The 24,464-nt window shown below is 41.0% G+C and overlaps 1 protein-coding gene across 7 annotated transcripts in view; it reads left to right on the forward strand.

Annotated features, from left to right (window-relative positions):
- The window catches only part of MORN1 (MORN repeat containing 1), a 401,375-nt gene that overhangs the window by 159,462 nt on the left and 217,449 nt on the right, over positions 1 to 24,464 (forward strand). For all 7 annotated transcript variants that reach the window (XR_013213208.1, XR_013213209.1, XM_077250079.1 and 4 more), the window contains one exon: positions 23,576 to 23,721. Coding sequence is in view for 5 of the 7 variants with exons in the window: in XM_077250079.1 (XP_077106194.1) it covers positions 23,576 to 23,721 (146 nt within the window). In the remaining 2 variants the exon portion in view is untranslated. The remainder of the gene's footprint in view (positions 1 to 23,575; positions 23,722 to 24,464) is intronic.

A 24,464-nucleotide genomic window follows, 5' to 3' on the forward strand; every position in this document is an offset into this window, starting at 1 on the left:
TTGTTTAGTTTGTTTTTTCTAATTTTTTCTTATTTATTTATACTATTTTGATTATTTGTTATGATATTTTTGGTTTTGGGTCCATAATTGTGACACTACCTTATTGGTATAATAGGGCAATTGTAGGGCCTGTAGGGCCAGCCATCGGTGAGTGGGGGCGCCAACCGCAGAAAATTAGGGTGCCTACCCCCGCATATAGGTAGTGGATAGGAATAGGGTTTTGACAGGGGTCAGTTAGTTCCCTTGTAACTTTTATATTGTATTGTCTTCAATTCAGAACTGTGTATTTTAACTTTGATTATTAAAAGTTATATTTTAGGAATCCTTGTGTTTTGGTTTGGTGTAGTTGTCTAGGATTCCATTGCTATTTGTTTTTTGGTTGTTCCATTCTTCCTTGGCAAACAGCTCGGGCTCAGTGTGGTTTGATGGAGATCGTTTGTGAACAGCAGGTTTCAGCTCTTTCCACAGATTCTCGATTGGATTGAAGTCTGGACTTTGACTTGGCCATTCTAACACTTGGATACGTTTATTTGGGAACCATTCCATTGTAGATTTTGCTTTATGTTTGGGATCATTGTATTGTTGGAAGACAAATCTCCGTCCCAGTCTCAGGTCTTTTGCAGACTCCAACAGGTTTTCTTCAAGAATGGTCCTGTATTTGGCTCCATCCATCTTCCCATCAATTTTAACCATCTTCCCTGTCCCTGCTGAAGAAAAGCAGGCCCAAACCATGATGCTGCCACCACCATGTTTGACAGTGGGGATGGTGTGTTCAGGGTGATGAGCTGTGTTGCCTATACGCCAATCTGGTCATCTGACCAGAGCACCTTCTTCCACATGTTTGGTGTGTCTCCCAGGTGGCTTGTTGCAAACTTTAAACAACACTTTTTATGGATATCTTTGAGAAATGGCTTTCTTCTTGCCACTATTCCATAAAGGCCAAATTTGTGCAGTGTACGACTGATTGTTGTCGTATGGACAGACTGTCCCACCTCAGCTGTAGATCTCTGCAGTTCATCCAGAGTGATCATGAGCCTCTTAGCTGCAGCTCTGATCAGTCTTCTCCTTGTTTGAGATGAAAGTTTAGAGGGACGGCCGGGTATTGGTAGATTTGCAGTGGTATGATACTCCTTCCATTTCAATATGATCGCTTGCACAGTGCTCCTTGGGATGTTTAAAGTTTTGGAAATCATTTTGTGTCCAAATCCGGCTTTAAACTTCTCCACAACAGTATCACGGACCTGCCTGTTGTGTTTCTTGGTCTTCATGATGCTCTCTGTGCTTCAAACAGAATCCTGAGACTATCACAGAGCAGGTGCATTTATACGGAGTCTTGATTACACACAGGTGGATTATATTTATCATCATTAGGCATTTAGGACAACATTGGATCATTCAGAGATCCACAATGAACATCTGGAGTGAGTTTGCTGCACTGAAAGTAAAGGGGCTGAATAATCTTGCACGCCCCACTTTTCAGTTTTTGAATTTCCACAAAAAATGTAAAATAAGCAATAAATTTCATTCAACTTCACAATTGTGTTTCACTTGTTGTTGATTCTTCACCAAAAAGTTACATTTGGTATCTTTATGTCTGAAGCATGATATGTGGGAAAAGGTTGAAAAGTTCCAGGGAGCCGAATACTCTCGCAAGGCACTGTGTGTGTATGTCTATATATCTAATATATAAAGCTGAATGTGTGTATGTATGTGTGTATGTATGTCCGGGATTGGCATCTGAACCGTCGCAGCTACAGCCACAAAATTTTGCACAGTCACACGTCTGGACCCCGAGAGCGTCATAGGCTATATTGTGAGGTGAAATTTTAACCCCGCGCTTTCCAATTCACCAAACAATTTTGCCCCTATCTACATAATGGGGAAAAAGTGAAAGGAAAAGTGTTGGAGGCAAATTAACAGCTGCCAGATGTGAACAAGGGGGACTTAAAGAATGAGAGCGATGGCGCCAAAGAGTATATACTCTACAGTTGCTAAGGTGGGGCCCCGACATGGGATAATCACCACACCACCACGGGGATATGAACACACACGCAAAATGCGCCACACACTACCACGTGCTCGAACACATATACCACCCTCAGCGCACATTTCACCACACATACACCAACCTCGCGACATAAAAGTTGAAACACAAAAGTCGCCGCTTAAAACTCGCCACACGCAAAACTCTCCACATGCAAAACTCGCCACACGTGCAAAACTCACCTTATGGAAAACTCGCCACACGCAAAACTTGCACACGCGGAAAAATTGCCACATGCACAAAAGTTGCAACACATGCAAAAGTTGCCTCACACAAAACTTGCACATACTCAAAAGACACCACGCGCAAAACTCGCCATGCGCAAAACTTGCTGCACACAACTTGCTACACTAACCTGTCACATGCAACTCGACACACAAAAAGTTGCTACACGCATGTCGCCACATAAAACTCATCTCACAAAAGTCGCTACATGCATGTCGCCACACGCAACTCAACACACACAACTTGACACACGAAACTCGCCCTAAAACACATACAAGTCTGGTATTATCCTTCAAAAATAAAAATCTGATTAATAAGCTGACAAACTACAAGAGCAACAAATGTACCATATAGGAATCCGGCAGCTGTCAGTCACATGACCAGTCTATTATGTGTATGTGTGAGCTAATATATACTGCCAGGGGGTGGGCTTACTGTTGGCTGGGGATTTATCAGGCTGCCAATTTAGCTTACAAATACTGAGGTAAAAATACTGACCAAATAACGTGTGAACGAGGTCTAATACAGGAGGAGATGACTTACAGATATATACTATATACAGGAGGAGATGGCACACAGGTATATACTGTTTACAGGGGAGATGACACACAGGTACAGTATATACTATATGCAGGAGGAGATGACACACAGATATATACTATATACAGGAGAGATGACACACAGGTATATACTATATAGAGGAGGAGATGACATACAAGTACATACTACATACAGCAGGAGATGACATACAGGTATATACTATATACAGAAGGAGATGACACACAGGTATGTACTATATACAGGAGCAGATTACCTACAGGTATATAGTATATACAGGAGAAGAGGACATACAGGTATATGCTATGTATAGGAGGAGATGACATACAGGTATATACTATATACAGGAGGAGATGACACACAGATATATACTATATATAGGTGAGATGACACACAGGTATATACTATATACAGGAGGATATTACATACAGGTATATACTATATATAGGAGGAGATGACATACAGGTATATACTATATACAGGGGAGATGACACACACAGGTATATACTATATACAGGGGAGATGACACAGGTATATACTATATACAGGAGATGACATACAGGTGTATACTATATATAAGGGAGATGACAAACATGTATATACTGAGGTGAAAATGAGAGGTGTGAGTGCAAAATGAGAGGAGTGAGGGAAAATAGTGGAGTGATCGGAAAATGACAGATGTGAGGTCGAAATGACAAGTGTTAGGGGGAATGAGAGGAGTGAGGGGGAAAATAAGAGGAGTGAGGGGGAAAATGAGAGGTGTGAGGGAGAAAATGAGAGATGTGAGGGGGAAAATGAAAGATGTGATGGGGAAAATGAGAGGCGTGATGGGAAAATAAGAGAAGTGAGGTGCTATAACTAACCACAGATATTTACTATGCCCAGGCAACGCCGGGCTCTTCAGCTAGCTTAGATTTACAATCTCCATGCTTTTCTCATGGTCAACTTTATGTGGCCTGTTCAAGAGTTGGAACAGCCAAAAATCTGTTTGTCTTTGCACCTGAAGGAAAAACTAAGAATGTCGTTTATCAAAAGGCTCTCGAAAAAGTAGTAGAAGATTACTTCACATTACTTGGCCAATTTAGTTAAATCTGTGTGGAATATCTCTGGTGTTGAAATATATGTTGTAAAATGCTTCTATTAGCTTAGTTTTTGCCTTTTAATAATTACATTTCTATCTATTTGTTTTGTGTTTTTTTTGTGCAGAATACATTTTTGTTAACACATTCTATTTTGCTAACAGCAGTTATAACCCCGGGCGAAGCCGGGTAGTACAGCTAGTATATATATATATATATATACTGTATATATATATATATATATATATATATATATATATATATATATATATATTGTAGCATAGCGCCTACTACGTGTCTTGGGGGACACTTGCTTGGCACTGGATTAACGCACTCGGGCACGGTTTTCTATCAAAAACACAGTCTCTTAGGTTTATTTCGCACAACATAAACCACATCCACAGGAACTTAGTAACAGCTTGAACAGTATCTAGACATATTCAACTTTACCACAGTTCGTCTCTGACCCCGGTCAGCATTACACACGGTTTTCAGACCGTTACCCGTTGGCAACCTTCACGGGTTCCTGGACACCCCTTGGCCTCAGAGGTGCCCCAGACACAATGTCTCTCTCTTTCTTTTACTCTGACCCCGGTCAGTACAACACAAATCTCCATTCGTTACCTGTTGGTGCCGCACAGGTTCTCAGATACCTCTCTTCACCAGAGGCATCCTTCAGACGTTCACACTCAGTCTTTCCTTTTCTCTGACCCCGGTCAGTACAACACGGATCTCCATCCGTTCCACAGCCTGGTCTGTGCAAGGTCCAGAGCCCCCGCCATGTGCTCTTCAGGGAGCCGACACTCCCAACACATGGGGCTCTCTCCAGGACCTTCCAGCACAGACCATTCAGATCCACATTCAGAGCCCATGTGACCAAACATCAGTCACATTATATGCTACCAACCACTCCCCTAGATGGGAGTGCGTTTGTGTGGCTAGTTTGTCCCGCCCATCTCACACAACTAGCCTAATAAGTCTCCCTTACAACTACACCATAGATATACACACTCTCGAGGGACTACAGGTCCCAGAACAACAACATTGCATCAGACTTACCACGCAGACTCCCTCTGCGACACTTATCGGCCATTCACAACACTGCTAGTCACTGTTTTACCACCATTATCACAACAGATATGCCTCCGTGCATATCCCAAGGAGCACACACAACGCCCCCTAGCTGCCACAGGGGTCACTACACCACAATATATACACACACAAGTTCTTCAATACAAAAAGTGAATCTCATTTATTATACAGTCATTACAAATAGAGTGATCTATTTTAAGTGTTTATTTCTGTTAATGTTGATGATTATAGCTTATAGCCAATGAAAACCCAAAAGGCATTATCTCATTAAATTAGAATAATTAATATAAAACACATGCAAAGGCTTCCTAAGTGTTTATAAAGATCCTTTAGTCTGTTTCAGTAGCTCCACAATTATGGGGAAGACTGCTGACTTGACAGATGTCCAGAAGCCAGTCATTGCTTCAAGAGCCACCACACACAGAGGTATCCAGGACATGGGCTACAAGTGTCCCATTCCTTGTGTTAAGCCACTCATGAACAACAGACAATGCCAGAAGCGTCTTACCTGGGCTAAGGAGAAAAAGAACTGGACTGTTGCTCAGTGGTCCCAGGTGTTGTTTTCAGATGAAAGTAAATTTTGCTTTTCCTTTGGAAATCAAAGTCCCAGAGTCTGGAGGAAAAGTGGAGAGGTCACAATCCAAGTTGCTTGAGGTCTAGTGTGAAGTATCCACAAATAGTGATGGTTTGGGGAGCCATGTCATCTGCTGGTGTAGGTCCACTGTGTTTTATCAAGAACAAAGTCAGCGCAGTCGTCTACCAGGAAATTTTAGAGCACTTCATGCTTCCCTCTGCCGACAAACTTTTTGGAGATGGAAATGTCGTTCTCCAGCAGGACTTGGCACCTGTCCACACTGCCAAAAGTACCAATACCTGGTTTACAAACAACAGTAGCACTGTGCTTTATGGGCCAGAAAACTCACCTGACCTTAACCTCATAGAGAATCTATGGGATACTGTCAAGAGGAAGATGAGAGACACCAGACCCAACAACATGAGATCCGAAGAAGCGCAACACAGCGCAAAACGACCGTCGTCTTTGCACTCTCTAGCCCCCCACCTGCCTGAGATGTTTTAAACATTTTTTGGACCAGTAAAGTTTGGACTTTATTCCGGTGAGTGCCACCTCTTTTCATTTCACCAGACCCGACAATGCAGACGAGCTGAAGGCTGCTGTCAAAGCAACCCAGGCTTCCATAACCCCTCAGCAGTGCCACAGGCTGATCGCCTCCATGCCACGCCGCATTGATGCAGTAATTGATGCAAAAGGAGCCGCGACCAAGTATTGAGTGTATTTAGTGAACATGCATTTCAGTAGGCCAACACTTCGGATTTTAAAATCATTTTTCAAGCTGGTGTTATAAAGTATTCTAATTTACTGAGATAATGACTTTTGGGTTTTCATTGGCTGTAAGCCATAATCATCAACATTAACAGAAATAAACACTGGAAATAGATCACTCTGCTTGTAATGACTATATAATATGAGTTTCACTTTTTGTATTGAAGAACTGACATGAATTAACTTTTTGATGATATTCTAATTTAGTGATAAGCACTTGTGTGTGTGTATATATATATATATATATATATATATATATATCTACTATATAATTGTCTAAGGGTCACTTCCGTCTGTCTGTCCTTCTGTCTGTCACGGATATTAATTGGTCACGGCCTGTGTCTGTCATGGAAATCCAAGTCGCTCATTGGTCATAGCAAAACGCCCATGACCATTGCCACGACCAATCAGCGATGGGCACAGTCTGGCGACAACATGCCCGCTCCATACTCCCCTCCAGTCAGCGCTCACACAGGGTTAATGCCAGCGTTTATTGACCGCGGTGTAACGCACTCCATTAACGCAGCTATTAACCCTGTGTGACCAACTTTTGACTATTGATGCTGCCTATGCAGCATCAATAGTAAAAAGATCTGTAACAAATAATAATAATAATAATAATAATAAAAAAAGGTTATTCTCACCCTCCGACGTGGAGCGGTGTCCTCGGCAGTGCAAGCGGCAGGTTTTGGTGCCAAGAGGACCTGCCATGACGTCACGGTCATGTGACCGTGATGTCATCACAGGTCCTGCGCGAGAAGGACCTACCATGACGTCACGGTCATGTGACCGCGACGTCATCACAGGTCCTGCGCGCCTGCGCGAGAAGGACCTGACATGACGTCACGGTCATGTGACCACCACGTCATCACAGGTCCTGCGCTCATTCCAACCCTGGGACCGGAAGCTGTCGCGTGCACCGTACACAGGCGCCAGGACTTCAACGGCACTTCGGAAGGTGAGTATATGTTTATTTTTTATTTTACGTCACTGGGCAATATACTACGTTACTGGGCAATATACTACGTGGCTGGGCAATATACTACGTGGCTGACCAATATACTACATACTACGTGGCTGGGCAATATACTACGTGGCTGGGCAATATACTACGTCGCTGGGCAATATACTATGTCACTGGGCAATATACTACGTGACTGGGAAATATACTACGTGGCTGGGCAATATACTATGTCGCTGGGCAATATACTACGTGGCTGGGCAATATACTACATGGACATGCATATTCTAGAATACCGGATGCGTTAGAATAGGGCCCCCGTCTAGTGTGTGTATATATATATATATATATATATATATATATATATATATATATATATATATATACATACACACACACACACACATGAACCTTTATGTATTTAATATATATATTTATATATGATCTTGAGAACGAAATGGAGGCCTTTTTTGCATTGATTGATTCTTTTATTTCATTGTATTGATTATTAATGTTATTTCTATAAATAATTTTTTAGAATATTTTTATATTATTTAGATTTTTTATATTATTATTTTGTATTTTATCTATTTTTTTACAATTTAATCTATGTTTTTCTGCAAATCACATCTTGGAATATCTGAATACCTGATCTATTGTACCTTGGACCTATAAGATCGTAGAACAGGATAAATAATTGTGTAATAAATGGCTATGAAATCTTAGCAGAAGTGTGCGAATATCAACCTTGAAATCTTTTCTTCATATTGCATCTAAGCAATTGACAAGTCAAACCACAGATATATATACGTATATATATATATATATATATATATATATATATATATATATATATATATATATATATATATACTATATATATATATATATATATATATATATAATATGCGACTGATGGAGAAAGCACAAAGCCTTGTGTCTAGCATTCAAATTACAGACTGTGACTGAAATGGACATGGGTAATTGCTGTAAATTGTTTTAATTGGAATCCGTTGATTCACCCTATGGGACTCAATTTCAAGAGGACTATGGCATCCAACATATGCTTTCCTGTTGAAGTGTTGTTACTGATGCGTCTGGACATTGTAGATTGTAATTATTGGCGGCTGCTTTGTTTGAGCGGCACAAGGAAACAATCGAGCTGCTGATTCATTGTTCCGAATAATATAACCCAATCTTCTCTCTTGTAGTATAATTCTAATTCACGAGTGCTACTTATCAATGATGTCTTTCTCCCGCTGCAGTCTGTATGAATGGCTAGATATTGTTATCAGCCGTAATGCCAGGGGTTTTCATACTTGCTTGTCCAAATTAGTGTCCATTTGTGCACGCTAAAAAGGTTCTTTTTTTCTTGAAAGAACTAGAACAAGCTATTGTACAGTAGGCAGAACGATATACAGATGGCTGCTGGTTTAGTTTGTAAACTTTCTCAGTAGGGATTGTAAGAGTGGCTTGCAATCAAAACCAAAATCCCATACTTATGTCCCAATGGTGGATAAACTCATTCCTACTCAACGGATTTCCAAGTAATTCTGGGAAACTGATAACAGATAGATATGTCTCGCTGTTGGAATTTACGGTGACTGGTCCATAAAAGCAAAAGGTGCCAATAAACTTTCAAGAACCGTTGGCAAAACGTTCTATTAATTGACATCTATTTTCCTCCTACCTCCCCGTTCATATGGACACTTGGTCTGTGAAGTGAGGCCCCCTGTACCCTTTAGATAGCTGTCTGCCATGCGAATTGGCCAATCATTTGGCCGGCAGCCATCTCGACCAACTTTCTCATACACAGGAGCGTTCGCTCTACAGAACTCTTGCCAAAAACCAAATAGTACAAATAATTGACATCTATTTTCCCCCTACTGCCCCGCTCATATGGGCACTTGGTTGGTGAATTAAAGACCGCCTGAACATTTCAGATAGCTGTCTAGCCTAAGGCTTAGCCAACATTTGTCCGGCAGCCATCTCTCCCAACTTTCCCGTACACAGGAGCATTCGCTCTACAGAACTCTGGCCAAAAACCAAATAGTACAAATAATTGACATCTATTTTCCCCCTACTGCCCCGCTCATATGGGCACTTGGTTGGTGAATTAAAGACAGCCTGTACACTTTAGATAGCTGTCTGGCCTAAGGCTTGGCCAACATTTGTCCGGCAGCCATCTCGCCCAACTTTCCCATACACAGGAGCATTCGCTCTACAGAACTCTGGCCAAAAACCAAACATTACAAATAATTGACATATATTTTCCCCCTACTGCCCAGTTCATATGGACACTTAGTCTGTGAAATAATGCCCCCCTGTACACTTTAGATAGCTGTCTGCCATACGGTTTGGCCAATCATTTGGCTGGCAGCCATCTCGCCCAAGTTTTCCATATACAGGAGCGTTCTCTCTATAAAACTCTGGCAAAAACCGAATAGTACAAATAATCGGACGATGTCCATATCCACATATGAGTGACATCCTAAAACGGTAAAAAGAAGGACTAATAAATATTGGAGCATGCTCAAGCATGATAGGATTGATAGGATAGAATTGTTCGATTTTTCAAGTTGAAGTTAAGACATGGCGATAATGGCGCTGTTATACAGATTAAAAGGATACCTTTAGTGAAGAAATCCACAAGGTGGTTGTTCTTTGATGAGCATTTGAAGTTTTGGTGTAACAAGCTTTAGGTGCATAGGGGCGGCACTGTGTGTAGGGTCTTCAGCTCCTACCTCAGCCCTTTCGCTTGCCTCTGGTGCACTGGCGGACACAGACAGAAGAGGGCCCCTGTGCAGGAACAGTATAGGGCCCTTTGCAGCCAAATAGCTAATTGTAATGCACAATTGCACTTGCTTTGGAGGTTTTACTGGCCCCCTTTACATCTTGACCACACAGGTTGCACCAATAACATGTCCTACCATGCTCTGGTGTTTGTTTCTGCCTCCTGTAGGAAAGTTTGCATCAGCACCATTCACGTCACGGGCAATATTTGTGCAAATTGATCTCCCGAGAGTCTTCTAAGCCTACCAAGTGCACAACCTCTACGTGTCTTCTACTATTGATTTAGATTAAGACTTCGTACAGCTACAGACTATCTGATACAGAAACTTATTAGCATATCATACATGTACAGCCCTCTCACTCTTCTTTTCCTTTATTTTCGTATGGAGACTTTACTTTACTAGTTCAACCTTATTACTCAGCAGCCTCATTAAAATGGTGACACTCCGATGAAACTTCTCGGCCAGAGCTGTCAATTATACTTTGCTCTTCTTTACATCATGAAACGTAAAAGTAATAATCTTCCAGTTGCCATATACTGAGTCCAACTGAGCCGAGATGACAGAACCACATAAACAAAATAATAGTTTTTATTCTTCCATACCATTATTTATATTTTTCATGCAGTATCTCAGCTTTAGACCAGTCTCACTCATCACTGAAGCACGGACCATGCTCGGATTGGTATACTCCGTCTTCTGAGCTGTGCTGCTAACGACTTCAGAACTAGCTCAGCGAGGCCATGCACATCTAGTTGTAATGTGGCCGGAAGTGTGCCCACTTTCCCGGCCGACACCAGAGAATCCCCACAGCGTGCAGTGCACATGATGTGAGGATTTAGAAGTCTGCAGTCACATAAAGTCACTACTGACCAGAAAACCCCTTTAAAGAAAAAAAAAATGCTTGGCCCTGAAAACAAGGATAGGTCATTTATGACAAGATTAAAGGGGTTGTCCGAAGTTATCGTATAAGTCTGCAGTTACTCTATGTGACTGCAGACTTGGAATCTTCACAGTATCAGGATCCCAAAGTGTTGGTGCCGGAAGCGGGCGGTCATCGAGTATGTGATTTGCATACTTCCGATCACATTGTGATACACTTGCATTGAGCAAGGCTGCAAACATCTAGTCGGCACGTGACCGCATGTATACAAATCACATACTTGCGGTCACGCACCCGCTGCTCCTGGAGCCAGCACTGGAGAATCCTGACAGTGTGCACTGTGAGTATTGACAAGTCTGCCATCACATAAAGTAACTGCAGACCTGTACCGTAAAGCCAGACAACTCCTTTAATATAATCATATTATATCTCAGCTACACACATATATTACCTGTATCTTTTTTATTGTTATTTATTTTTCAATTTTATCTTACTTTTTTGGCTACAAAAGTGCTAAAAAATGTAATTGGCACCTATGTGCATTTGTTTCTTCATGTTATTCCACATATGTTCTTTGTTTTCACATCTTACGATCTAGTTAGCCTTTGCTTGTCTCCTAAATTATAAAAAGAGTGCAGAGATTGCCCACGGCCTATGCTGGAAGATCAAGAGATACTTGTTATTTTCTTCTTTCACAAGTGTATTGAAATTTCTCAAACTATCGAGTAGGGGGAAAAACAAAAAATATTCCCTCTCTGGAAAACGCATGTAAACATTTAATGAACCAAGCCATGTTGGAACCTGGTAATCAGTAAGACAGTTCAAAATAAAGTCTTTTATGTCCACCCGTACCTAACATGTGACAATCTGATGGTGAAGAATAGGAGTATGTCTTCAGCATTATATCATTTCTGGGTTGTTAGCATAGGTTAGGTTTTTAAAGTCACTTTCCATAAATATGGACATTTTTATGTGTTGTAAACGCCGCTGTTCTCCTGAATCCGGCAATGTTTTTCTTTTGTTCCTGCGCCTCTCTATTCCTGAGATATGATATGATAATTTAGATTTGTTTTTATAAAGTGGGCGTGGTGCTCAACTCTTCTCTTTGGGAGTCTTACTTGGGGACCACACTCTATTGATTAAAAATAAATGATTTACATGCAGAGAAGAAAGGACAATATCCCAGGAATGGAGAGGCGGAGGAGAAAAAGAAAAACAGCGCTGGATTCAGGAGAACAGCAACATTTACAATAGTTAAAAAAAATACAATAATAATAAATAATAATAATAAATAATTTAAGTTTTAATCTGACCAAGTTTCAGAGAAGAACTAAGGCTCCTTAATTTCCCATGTGAAGTCCAACATGTTCATTCCTTCTTTCTCTCTGTGGCAGTTGTTGGAAAAAGTCTCCAAAAACCACAGGATCAGTCAGTAGGGGTCCTACTGGGAAGCAGGGGGCAACCACTGCTTGAATGGTAACAGCGATTGTTTCATTCTTACAATTCTGAGAGAAGTCCGAGTGCTCAGTATATCTTCATATGATTTGTCACTAGCATTCATTCTTATTTAAAATGAATAAGAACTTGAACAATCACAACTTACAGATATTTGATTACCAAGCGATTAATTCAAAAGATCTTTAATTTGTGTTGAGACTTTCTTCACCATTTCCGAAGACGAAGTTTAAACCTTCTCAGTAGACACTTTCACGACAGTTTACACTGTCACATTAGATGATCTTTTTTGACTTCTAGGATAGGTTACATAGAAAATGACACTAAAATACTATGTAATTTCATCTAATTGAATAAAGATCTCCATATAGATATCAAGAGCCACCAAATTACGTAGTCATTAAAAAATAATAGGCCAATTAGGGTACTTTTGTGACATTGTCTTCTCTGGCATAACACAGTTAATGATGCGCTAATTTCCATTCAAATGAAATGTCATCAAAAGTATCAGAGTATTTCTATGGTCGAACTGGGTAATGTGTCTTCACTTGGGTAAGGCTGAGTATTTGACCTGTGAGGGATCTGTTTTTTGGGTTTACCGTTAAAAAAGATGTCTTATCAACACTGACTAAAGACAAAGATACATCTACTCGCTTTTAGACTATTCCTTGCACAAGCAGATGATGAAGGCAGTTATTTTCTATTGATCTCATTATTAAAGTGGTGTTATGGTACTATATGGCTTGCCAACCGTCAAGAAATTCCTGGGCATTCTCAAAAAATAGGGCATTTTTCCCCCTATCCATAATGATGTGTCCATATTTTTTTTAAAAGAAGGGGTTGTCCAGGTTTGGAGCACAAGTCTTCAGTCACTCTATACAACTGCAGACCCGTGAATCCTCACAGTGTGCAGTGTCAGGATTCTCCAGTGCCGGTAGCGGTGGGTGCATGACCACAAGTGTGTGATTTGGTTACATGACGACACATGACGACTAGATGTGTGCGGCCTCGCTCAATGTAAGTGAATTGAGCGAGGCCAGAAATGTCTAGTTGGAATGTAGCCATAAGTATACAAGTCTTACATCATCATCGGAGAATCCTGATGGCATGCAATGTGCGCGCTGTAAGGATTCACAAGTCTGCAGTCACGTAAAGTGACTGCAGACTTGTGTCCCAACCCTGGACAACCACTTTAAAGTTGTAGAAATTTGTGCAGATTATTATGACTGTAATTATCATTTTACGGTTCATAGTGAATGCAAGTAAAGTCTTTGTTTCAGAATTATAAGCTGCAGACATGGATCACTTAAAATCTTGATGACGTATTACAGTTTTCTGATGTGTCAGTAAAAAATGTTGGAGAAAGACGATAAAGATCCAGCTAACAGGACACCAAGGTCCAAAAAAAATTATAATTTCTTTATTCCAAAATCGATTAAAAAAATCTAAGTATCCATGTACATATTTAGTAGCATGTGAAGCTGTAGTCCATGCCAGGAACATTGGGGAACACGGGGATGAGGATGGATATAATTACCAAATGCATTTCGAACATCACTGAGTGCCTGCAGTAGCACAGATCATGGACTCCAGGATCGATTGAAGACGCAGGAGATGAGCTGGTTTTTCTTTCCTTCTCTAATAAGTAAAAAATATTGGCTGTCCGTGATTTTTGGATGAGCTGTCCAGAAAAAATAAAAAAAATCAAGTTAGCAGCCCTGGACGCCACTCACTTCCACATTAGAAGCAAGAGTTGGCAATGAAGTTACGACCCTGAGATGTGTGCACAATCGGCAAGTATCCTGTTCATTAAAATGGGACACGTGCATGATACCTGCCGCAGTTCAGGTGTTTGGGATCATAGCATCATTGCCATCTGTCACCACCAAGGCAGAAGTGAGCAGTGCCCGAATACCCCTTTAACACTCCCTTTTGTTCCACTAGGAGCACGACTTCTTGGCTGCATGCAAACAAGAGGGAGTGAAGTAACACGTAACTGCAGAATCAGATCATGTGTGGTTTGCAGGATTTAAGGCCACTTTCACACATCACTTTTTTGCCGTCAGGCACAATCTGGCAAATTTTGGAAAAAATGGATCCGGCGAAAATGTGAAAAACTGATGCGACGGATGAGAGAGAGAGACCCCAGACTGGAAAATGCAGGATTTGTGTTAAGAATCAGATTCAGTTGCCAGATTCCATCATTTCACCTCACGTTTCATACGGTTTTCGCCGGATCCATCGCTGGCCGTTTTTTTGCCGGACAGAAAAAACGTTCCTATGTACGTTTTCTCCGGCCACCGGAAAACAAATTTTAGACGGATCCGGCAAAAAATGGATGAAACGTGAGGCTATCCGTTGCAATCCGACGCTATTATAAGTCTATGACAAAAAACGGATCTGGCGGAAACTTTTGCCGGATCCGTTTTTTTCAAATTTTGCCGGATTGTGCTTAAAAAAAACTGATGTGTGAAATTAGCCTAAAGGAGACTTTCACATTTGGAGACAATTATTATTTTTATTTGAATGCATATATTTGGGGATAAACATTATTTTTGCAATTGGGTTTCAAAAATCATTGAACAACCAAGTAACAAAGAGCGCAAAATAAAGACAAAACCGTGCAAAATGTTTAATAAAACGAAATAGCAAAAATTATGTTTCGCCCAAAATACATTCATTAAAGGGACTCTGTCACCTGAATTTGGCGGGCCCTGTGTCCGGTCCGATGGGCGGTGTTTTCTCTTCTTTCATTCACCCCTTCCTTTCCCACTATACTTCCAATATTTTCTTGAATTTCAGTAGGTTTGCTCCGTAGTACACGTGTGCGCAATGCAATCTTGCCTTGCGCACGCGCAGTATGCTTTGCCCAACTGCGGGCAAAGCCGAAAAGCATTAGTGCGCATGCGCCGGCGCACTATGTCCCGGAAGTATTTCGCTGTGTTCCAGGACATAGCGCGGCGGTGCATGCGCACTAATACTTTTCGGCTTTGCCCGCAGTTGGGCAAAGTATACTGCGCGTGCGCAAGGCAAGATTGCATTGCGCACGCGTGTACTACGGAGGAAACCTACTCAAATTCAAGAAAATATTGCGGTCAGCGGGAAAGGAAGGGGTGAATGAAAGAAGAGAAAACACTGCCTATCGGACCGGACACAGGGCCCGCCAAATTCAGGTGACAGAGTCCCTTTAAAGTAAAAAAAAATGTACCCAAAGGTGAACAACCCCGTCAACACATATCCCTTCACAAGAGCTGCATATGCAAAACTGGATGTTATGACTGCCAAAGCACATTCCCATGGGTAACGTATAAACCAGGAAAATAAATACCTCAACTCACAGGTCCCTGTTCAGACTGGGAAAAGTCCTCCTCTGACCCTAGTCTGTACTTACCTGACCGCAAAGGTTGGCACTGTAAGATAACACAATGGAGCCCCCCATTCAACGGCGGATTACCCTGAATGTCCTTAGTAGATCCTAGGATCGCTAGAGTAGACAAAATACAAGAGCGTAATAGGATTCTATCCTAATATTAACGAAGGAAGAACAAGTAAGATGTGCTCACATTACAAGGCTGTGTGAGACACCAGTAGGGGAAGTTATTTAAAGCTGCACCCGAAAGCTGATCAGACAGACAAACAGAGTAAATGAAAAACACCAGTTACCCAAAACCAACAGAAGCAAAGATAGCAGAAATAAAGCACCCAAAGGAAAGGTATCAGTTGTGGCTCAGTGGAAAAAGACGCCAACCACAGAACACAGAATGAAGGGTTGGAATCTTGAAGCATGACACTGGAGAATGTTCTTTTATGTTTTTTTACAAAAACATTGCTTTATAAAAAGTGAAATAAATAATATCTTCAATGATCCTCTTTGCTCCCATTCCAGTACTTATCTGGTTTCTGCTGATCTCTCCGATTCCTGATGCTGTCTCGACAGACACCAGCTCAGCCAATCACTGGGGAATAGAGATCAGCAGGGACTGGAAATGCAATGGAATAAGACCTGTGGGGGATCAGGGTGAGTCTTTTTTGTTTCATTTTCTTAATCAGAGTCCTTTAAACAGGATTGATATAATTCTATTTATATACAGCAGTAACTTTGAACAATTAGTGTTAGTAGCTATGCAAATAACAATAAGTTTAGAATAATCAAGAAAGTCTTTCACTATTTAGCATTAATGTTATTTTCAGAAAAGGTTGTGAGTCCAGTTATGGGAGTCATCACGTAAGTTCGTCCTGAAGCTCTGGTCCTAGCAGGGGTCACCTGGGTTTCCTGCTAGGCCGCAAGTCTCTTTTTGATGTAGTCTATAAAAGCCCATTGAGCCTCCCATGCACCAACTGGCCCCCTCCCAACCTGTAATCCTAGTCCTGGCTGACCCCAGTAAAGTAGATGATAGCTAGAAGTGACTGCCCTGTTCACTCTCGCTGTTCCTCCGCAATCACAGCTTTTCTCAGCTTGACCATCGGTGGAAGTCTCTTATGCTCAGGGCAGAGAGAACTGGACATTGGTTCTTGACAGGCAACATCAGGCCTCAGAGGCTTGACCAGCAACGGGCACAGATCCTGGTGCTAACCAGCATAGGTGGTACTTGAAGGTCTCCTGCAGGAATCCAGATCTTGCCGGTAGTGGTCGGCACCAGGGTGGTGCAGACTTTCCGCTGAAGATTGTCACGCTGGTCTCATCAGTGTCTCTGGAGCACGTCTGCTCCGCTCTCTTCCCTGGCACCAAATCTCGTAGTTTGACACACAGGGCTTTTATATCAGGGAAGGCCTTCCAGTGGGTCACCTGATCCAGCCCAGCACACGAGGTTGCTCCCTTGCAAATCTTCCAGCACAATTTGGTTCAACTTGATTTCGTCTGACAAGCAGATGGCACTCTTTCCTCATTAATGACACATCCTGCAAGAGTTCTTCAGAAATATCACGGCTTCTTATTACAAGCCCTTAGAAAGAAATACTCTGCCATACGGAAGGTGCCACTATACGGTGCAGATGTAGTCACTCCGTGTGCCACCTTACAGGCTTCATGTACATGGCTTTACCTAATCCAAAACCTATAGAGTCATTGAGTAACCTAGACAGTGACAAATGACAAGATTAACAGATTATTTCCTCAATTGGCTAAAAAATTCCCTATTATTAAAAAAACCTCTCAGACCATAATGTTCTCGTCCTTTTATCGCAAGCTAGAAGGAAATTGTAACATCTCCTTGGACTTTTGAGTGCATTAAGAAATTACAATTATGCCGCAGGCAATTTGGTTCCTAGTCATTGCCCAGAGCATTAATAGTGCTACCTCAGCTAAAGCTAATGGTGAGATGGAATGTCCTTGTAGCTGTAAAATGCTTAACTCTCATCTAATGTATCGCAATTAGAAAATAAAGACCTTTCATGGAGAAAGATGGATTTTTAACCTAATGAAACACCATAGTATAATTTAAGGTTCTTCCCGGCTATAAATGCTGTAAAGTTCACGATCATACACTTTGAAGCGATGCTTCCACGCTGTGAAATTACAGTTCTCTAGTTTTTTTTTCCCGGTGATGGCCAAATGTAGAATGTACTTGTAGAAAATGTACTTGTCTCAACATTTCGACCAACTGATCCATACTAGCTTCATTACGGAACTGTGGCACTCGACCCGATCCATGAAGGAGAATTGACCCATCTGGAAGCAATATACAGTTGTACAGTACAGAGGTTATGTTGGTGACTTATATGTGGGAAAGATCATTTTTATGGTGGGTGCGCAGTGAGCTGAGACATCAAGATGGAAGTTTGGAAGACTGTTGGGTCCAGCCTTCAATAAGAAGTGCTTTTGATTGCCCATTAAGTTTTCTCCATGGAAGCATTGACTAGCAGAATAGTTAGGCGGGCATTAAAAACAACGGGGATTGCAGCTGATTAAATAGGTGGTCCAAAGTTGTAAAGGCAATGAGGTCCCAACAGGTATAATGCTGGCATACTGCACAGCCTAAGTACACATCCATTGCATTGCAGAGAAAGGCGCATTGTGGAGCCGCAGGAATGGTGCTCAGCAGAAAAGTGGAGCATATGCCAGCGCTAAAAACATGTAGTCCTGACACCAAGCCTTTACCCAAAGAAACCTAAGTCTTTTTTTCCCATTTTTTTTTAAACGTAAGTGCACTTCAAGGGAACATACTGAAGGGTGGCTCAGTGGTTAGCACTGTTAATTTGCAACTCTGGGGTACTTGGTTAAAATATCACCAAAAACGACCTTTGCATGGAGTTTGTATGTTCTTCCCATGTTTGAGTGGGTTTCCTCTGGGTTCTCCGGTTTCCTTCCACACTCCAAAGACACACTGATAGGAAATTTAGATTGTGAACCCCAATGGGGACAGGGATGACGATGTCTACAAAGCACTGTGGAATTATGTTATCATAATATAATCGAGTAAAATAAATATATTGTCTGAAGCTTCCTGGAGCTTATTTTTCAATGTTCTTAAACCAAGACCTTTACTCAAGAAAGTTATATGAAAGACTATTATGATATACTGTGCTGGCAAGACGTGGACTTCTTGGGGAACACTTACCACACTTTGACAACATTGGGTAGTTTAGAAAATATTTCCTAGGGTGATTTAGCATTAAGACTCATTATCCCTGTTGTCCTAGGGGAATTGAAGTGTTAAATCTACTAGAGGTTAACACATTTTATTTCCGGTGATCCAGGGTGGTGAAGAGGATAAGTTATTTACTATTCTAGACCACCAAGGACGTTGGTGCTAACGTCTCTAACAACATATATTACTACTGACTTTACCAACGTTTTCAGCGCCAGAGACCACCATGTACCTCGGTATCAGTCTGCACAGAAGTCCTTGCGCAGAGAGGGGGAGGAGGTGACCTCTTCTTAAGGGAATGATGGATTTTCTGTTATCTGTGTATAGGTTTTATCCATCATTGAAATCCTACCTCTACAAGAAGGGTCAGTCTGTTATGAAAATAGCAAGATTTCAGCACTTTTTTTTGTAAATAATGACATGCAAAGTTAAAAAACATAAAAAGTCTTAAATACATAATATAAAACCTTTAAACCTTAATTTAATTTCTGATCATTCATTCCCTTGAAACCACTCACCACCCCAGTTTACTATCAATAATACCATTAGTAAAATTGTTATTGGTGCGTAATGAAAAAGTTACTAGTCCCATCCCTGGTCTTATAACCAAGTCTTTGGTGGTCCAAATGATCCAGACATTAGTGCTGATCTGCTGTTACAAGAAACCAAATGTGTCCGGTGCTTTGCCACTCGCCCTTCCAGGTCCGGTCATGATGAATGTCCATGTAGGAGATGGAGAGGACTCAGTGACTTGTATAGGACAACTACATGGTCATCAGCCGATTGGGCAGAGGGCTTCATAAGATCTTGAATGGTGTGGTTTTGGGTAGAGGCACGCGCCCGGCCAGTGTTGATCCATGGGGCCTGGGATTCCAATGATTGATGATTTTATCAACATATTTGGATTTTTTAATGACTTTTTTGCCATAGTTGGGTGTAACAACCAAGAATGTGCTATCAATTACTACAAATCCCTACACTAATAACAATTAAATGTAGCATGAAGCGTCCAAACCTAAACGTCCCCATTACAGACCTCCTGATATTTGGGAATCTCCAGTTTTTTTCTATTCTCAGATCTATAGGACTCTGGTGCTTGGTGGTGAAAGTCCTCCGATAAGGCTAATTTTTTACATTCTTTGGAGCGGCCGTCATGAAGTAATTCCCCTAGAAATTCCATATCTTTATCAAATAATTACAGATCTTTACATTTTTCACATAGCTCTTACCCCCATGTAGTAAATCTGCTAACTGCCCCAGGGAATTGTTATTACATTGATAAGATTATTACGTGTTACAAACGGCAAAGTCTTTTCCCAACATCCAAAAATGAAGAGAAAATGGAAATTATTATCTTGTATGATCCAGAACATTCCAGCACGTTTCTTCTAAATTTTAACCGTGTATTGTCTGACGCACCTACACCGATGTGGGAAGGAGGATTAGGCTGCACTAATTATATATCAGTGGCGGTGGAGGCAGACGGCACAGAGAAAGTGTAGATTCTTGGATTCTCAAACTGCAACGTGTCCTGTGTGTTTTCGTCATGAGCGTAGCCACAAACTAAAAGAGGTTTTCTGACAATCAGTGGCAAATTCGTATGCCCATATACGTATGCCCACCTTACTCATCATTCACTCATCATATTCATCTAATATACCATCTATTTTTCCAATATTTTATCCAATATTCCACCCGTCTATTGTCTTTTTAATATTCCATCTTTTATCTATGTTTCAAATGGCCTATCTATTTGGCTATCTGATAGTTTATCTATTATTTTTCTATGTATCTAATATTTTATTAGATGTATCACTTTTCTAATATCCCATCTGTTACCTATTTTTCTAAGACCTATCCATCTGTCTGATAGTCCACCTATTATCTATTGTCTTTGCTATCGCCCATCTTTTTTCTTTCTATTGTCCTAATTATCTATCTGATATTTCACCTATTATCTTTTTATAATCTAATATCCCAGTTATTAATTGTTAGACAAAAGGTGGGTCGGTCAACCTCCAATTTATGTTGCGAAGAAGGAATTGGGTGCTTATTCCTATGAGCAGATCACGTCACTCCCTACTTCATCAGAAAATTAATATTGTATAAAGGAATAGCACACCAAGAATAGGAACAAAAAAAAGAGTGTTTTTTTAAAGTATTTTTTAGCTTTTAATTTTCTACCTTCATATCCAAAAGAAAGTTCTTACACGGCAGAGTGATGAATAACAACTTTTCGTCAGGCTAAGAGTAGTGTTTCTGTGGAATATCCTTCTTGGATGAAAAAAATGCAAAAAATCCACGTGTACCAGTATATGAAGGGTTGGGATCATTGGGTGGTCTAGGGATCCAGCGAGAGTGTGAAAATTACTTATGCCCACAGGAGAAAGAACCTAGTCATTCAACTTGCAGTGGAGGTAGAGGAATGCGGTGTGATCCTCTATATCCACTTTTTGTTGTACCATTCTGTTCCTACTCCTATGGGCAAATGTAATTTCCTCTCTGTTTCTGGATCCCTAGACCACCCAATGAACCCATCCCTTCATATACTGGTAAAAGTGGAATTTTTCCTTTTTTTTTCATCCAAGAAGAATATTTATCACATACCCTACTCACAGCCTGATGAAGGGTACATTACCAGAAACGTTGCTATAGTTCACTCTGCAGTGTAACAACTTTTTTTATGGATATTTGTGCAAATTCTATATTCCTATATACAATATTCTTTTCCATCTTGTCTATTCATCTATCTGATATTTCACCTGTTATTTATCATTTTATCTATAATCAATAAGATCTATCATCTTTCTAATACCCCATCCATTAGCTATTTTCCAATATCCTATCTATCCATCTAATATCTCAACTTTTATCTATCTTCCTAATATCTGTCATGATCCATTCCAGAGTTTAGTCCTGTCTGCTCTTTCTCTGGGTGGATCATGTCTAGGGTTAACTTTGCTCTGCCTCATCCTGGGCTCGGGTTTGCTATTTAGGTGTCAGCTATAGCTCTGTCTTTGGCGCATGAACCTTACTCTGGAAGCTCTTGATTTGTCCTGCTGCGAACCCTGACTTGTCCTGTGTCTGTTATCTCCCCCTGCCTGCCCTTTCCCAGTGTCTCTTTGTTTGTCTGTAGATCTGCTTGACTCCCTGGTTCTGGCCTCCTGGCTTGGTGTTTTGACTCCGTTTCAGCTTGTCCCTATTGTACCGTATTTTGCCCGTCCTGGTTTACTGATCCCTTGCTACGTCCTGACTATCCATTCTGTCTAAATCATTTTGTACTGTAGTGCTATCTTTTGTTCTGACTTGGCTATCCTGACCTCTCTCTCTCGCCACTAGGTGGCATCTGTTCAGCTGCTCTGTGTATGCAGTCTCGCTTCTCTACCAAGCTCCCCCTGATGGAGGTTGAGCTGTACTGCACTGCAGCTGCATGACAATATCCTTTCTATCAATCTGATATTCTATATATACTATCATCTTTCTAATATCCTATTTGTCTATCCAGCTACAGTATCTAATATTCCACATATCTGTCCATCTCCTCATCCATCCATCCATCTATTCATCCATCCATTTTCCCTCACAGTGTAGGAAAGACTAAGTGCAACACGAAGGGATGAGGGGAAGGGAGCCCAGCACTAGGAAAGGGGGGAAGTGGGGACCCCTAGGCAGATCAAAAGTCATCCTTCTGCCCTAAACGTCCCTATATAGGTTCTGCATCTATCGCTGAGCAGGAACCTAATCCCTCCCTGACCCTGGCAATAAGCTCTGTTTAAGGAAGGACAGAGTTAGCACTAGTCAATCCTCACTACAACTAAAGACAGCTAGGATAGACAAACAAGGGGAACACTTATCTCGAGAAGACTCAGAGAAGTAATACAAATGTCCTCCAGCAACACCAAAGAGGAAGATAGCCGACTGCTATAACTCCAAGCCTCAACAGGGTAAAATGGAAATATCAGATAACAGCAGGAGGACAAAAAGAGCAAACTGATTATATCTAAAAGATATCATATCATTTTATTATATCATAGAAAAGGTAAAATGTCACAACAATATATAGAACACCAAAAAACAATGCAGACTGTTATGAACCCCACCCACACCTATCCCCACCCCACATATACACTTCAGTCCCTGGAAAAATAAATAAATAAAGGTCCAAAGACCGTAACTCAGGGAAAAGATAGTGCGTCCAAACATGGATGTCAGGGAAGCAGCATGCATGAACCAGATGATCGGGAATAAAGTTACACCCGTCTATCTAACATCTAAGGTGCAATAGTGCATGGCAAGAAATGCAACGCTTACCATCTATTATGATATATTCGGCACTTATTACTCTGCTGTCCATTTAGCTGCAGCTCTAATACATTATATATATATTTTTTTTTTTATTTAGTTTTTTTCTCATTTGTTTCTAATTTTTGTATAAAGTATCTAAATTCCAATTTCTTCCATATTGATCGCTGATGTTCTGATTTGCACTTGACACATCGTTCCTGAAGATTATGACTGATGTCTTCCTTTTTGGAATTTATGTTTTGCTTCACCTAGAAAATCCCAAAATCTCAATAAGTGATGAAGACTCTTCCGTTCCTCCTCCAAGCAAAAGAGCGGAGATGGGTCAAGTGTCGTTTGAAGGTGTCATGTTTGGGCCACCGCCTGCCCGATTATTGCATCTACTGGAAAGTAACGACAAGGTAAGGAATATTGGTAAATAATCTGCCTCTTTTATGATATTCTGAGAAAGCAAAATTCTTCTGAATTAGATCTCAGTCTTTGTGTAGCCAATGTATAGCGCTCACAATTATTTATAGCCCCCCTCCCCGACCATGTACCAGAAAGCGTATGTCTTCGCTGGAGGAAAAGGAATTCTGCTTTGAAGGAGGTCTGTGTGAAACAACATGCTTGTTGTTTTTTTTGTCCTGTTACCTACAAAGGATTATTCAGATAATAAACAGGAAACACATCACCGCAGCGGTTGGCAGGTGTCAAGAAAAGAGATAATTGACAGAACGAGTACAAAAGAAAAAGTCACTATTTCTGCTGCTTTTTATCACAGCAAAAAGGTGCATTTCACAACCACAGAGAGTCGGAGGAGAAAAGGAAGAACGGAAGGAAAATAATCTGGTAGAAGAGAAGATAATTTACAGTGATCTACAATGTCATGCCTCATTCAGAAGTCCGTTTATATCTCGGAAATGAAGAAAAAAAATAGAGCGATTTTCATCAGTGTGCCAGATCACAATTCGGTTTTACCGTCAAATCTTCATCAATTTTTCAATGTGGCAAAAAACAGTGATGGAGGGTTTTCAAGTTTGGACTGGAAAGCCACCATGTGCTCTCGGGGTTTAACACAGACTCGAGTCGTAGACTTGCATTGACTCAGATGAACATGTCTCCAGTCTCCAATGACTCGGATCAGACAGGTCTCCAAGTGCCA

The sequence above is a fragment of the Ranitomeya variabilis genome, chromosome 4, assembly GCF_051348905.1.
Source record: "Ranitomeya variabilis isolate aRanVar5 chromosome 4, aRanVar5.hap1, whole genome shotgun sequence".
In the NCBI taxonomy this organism is placed as follows: domain Eukaryota; kingdom Metazoa; phylum Chordata; class Amphibia; order Anura; family Dendrobatidae; genus Ranitomeya; species Ranitomeya variabilis.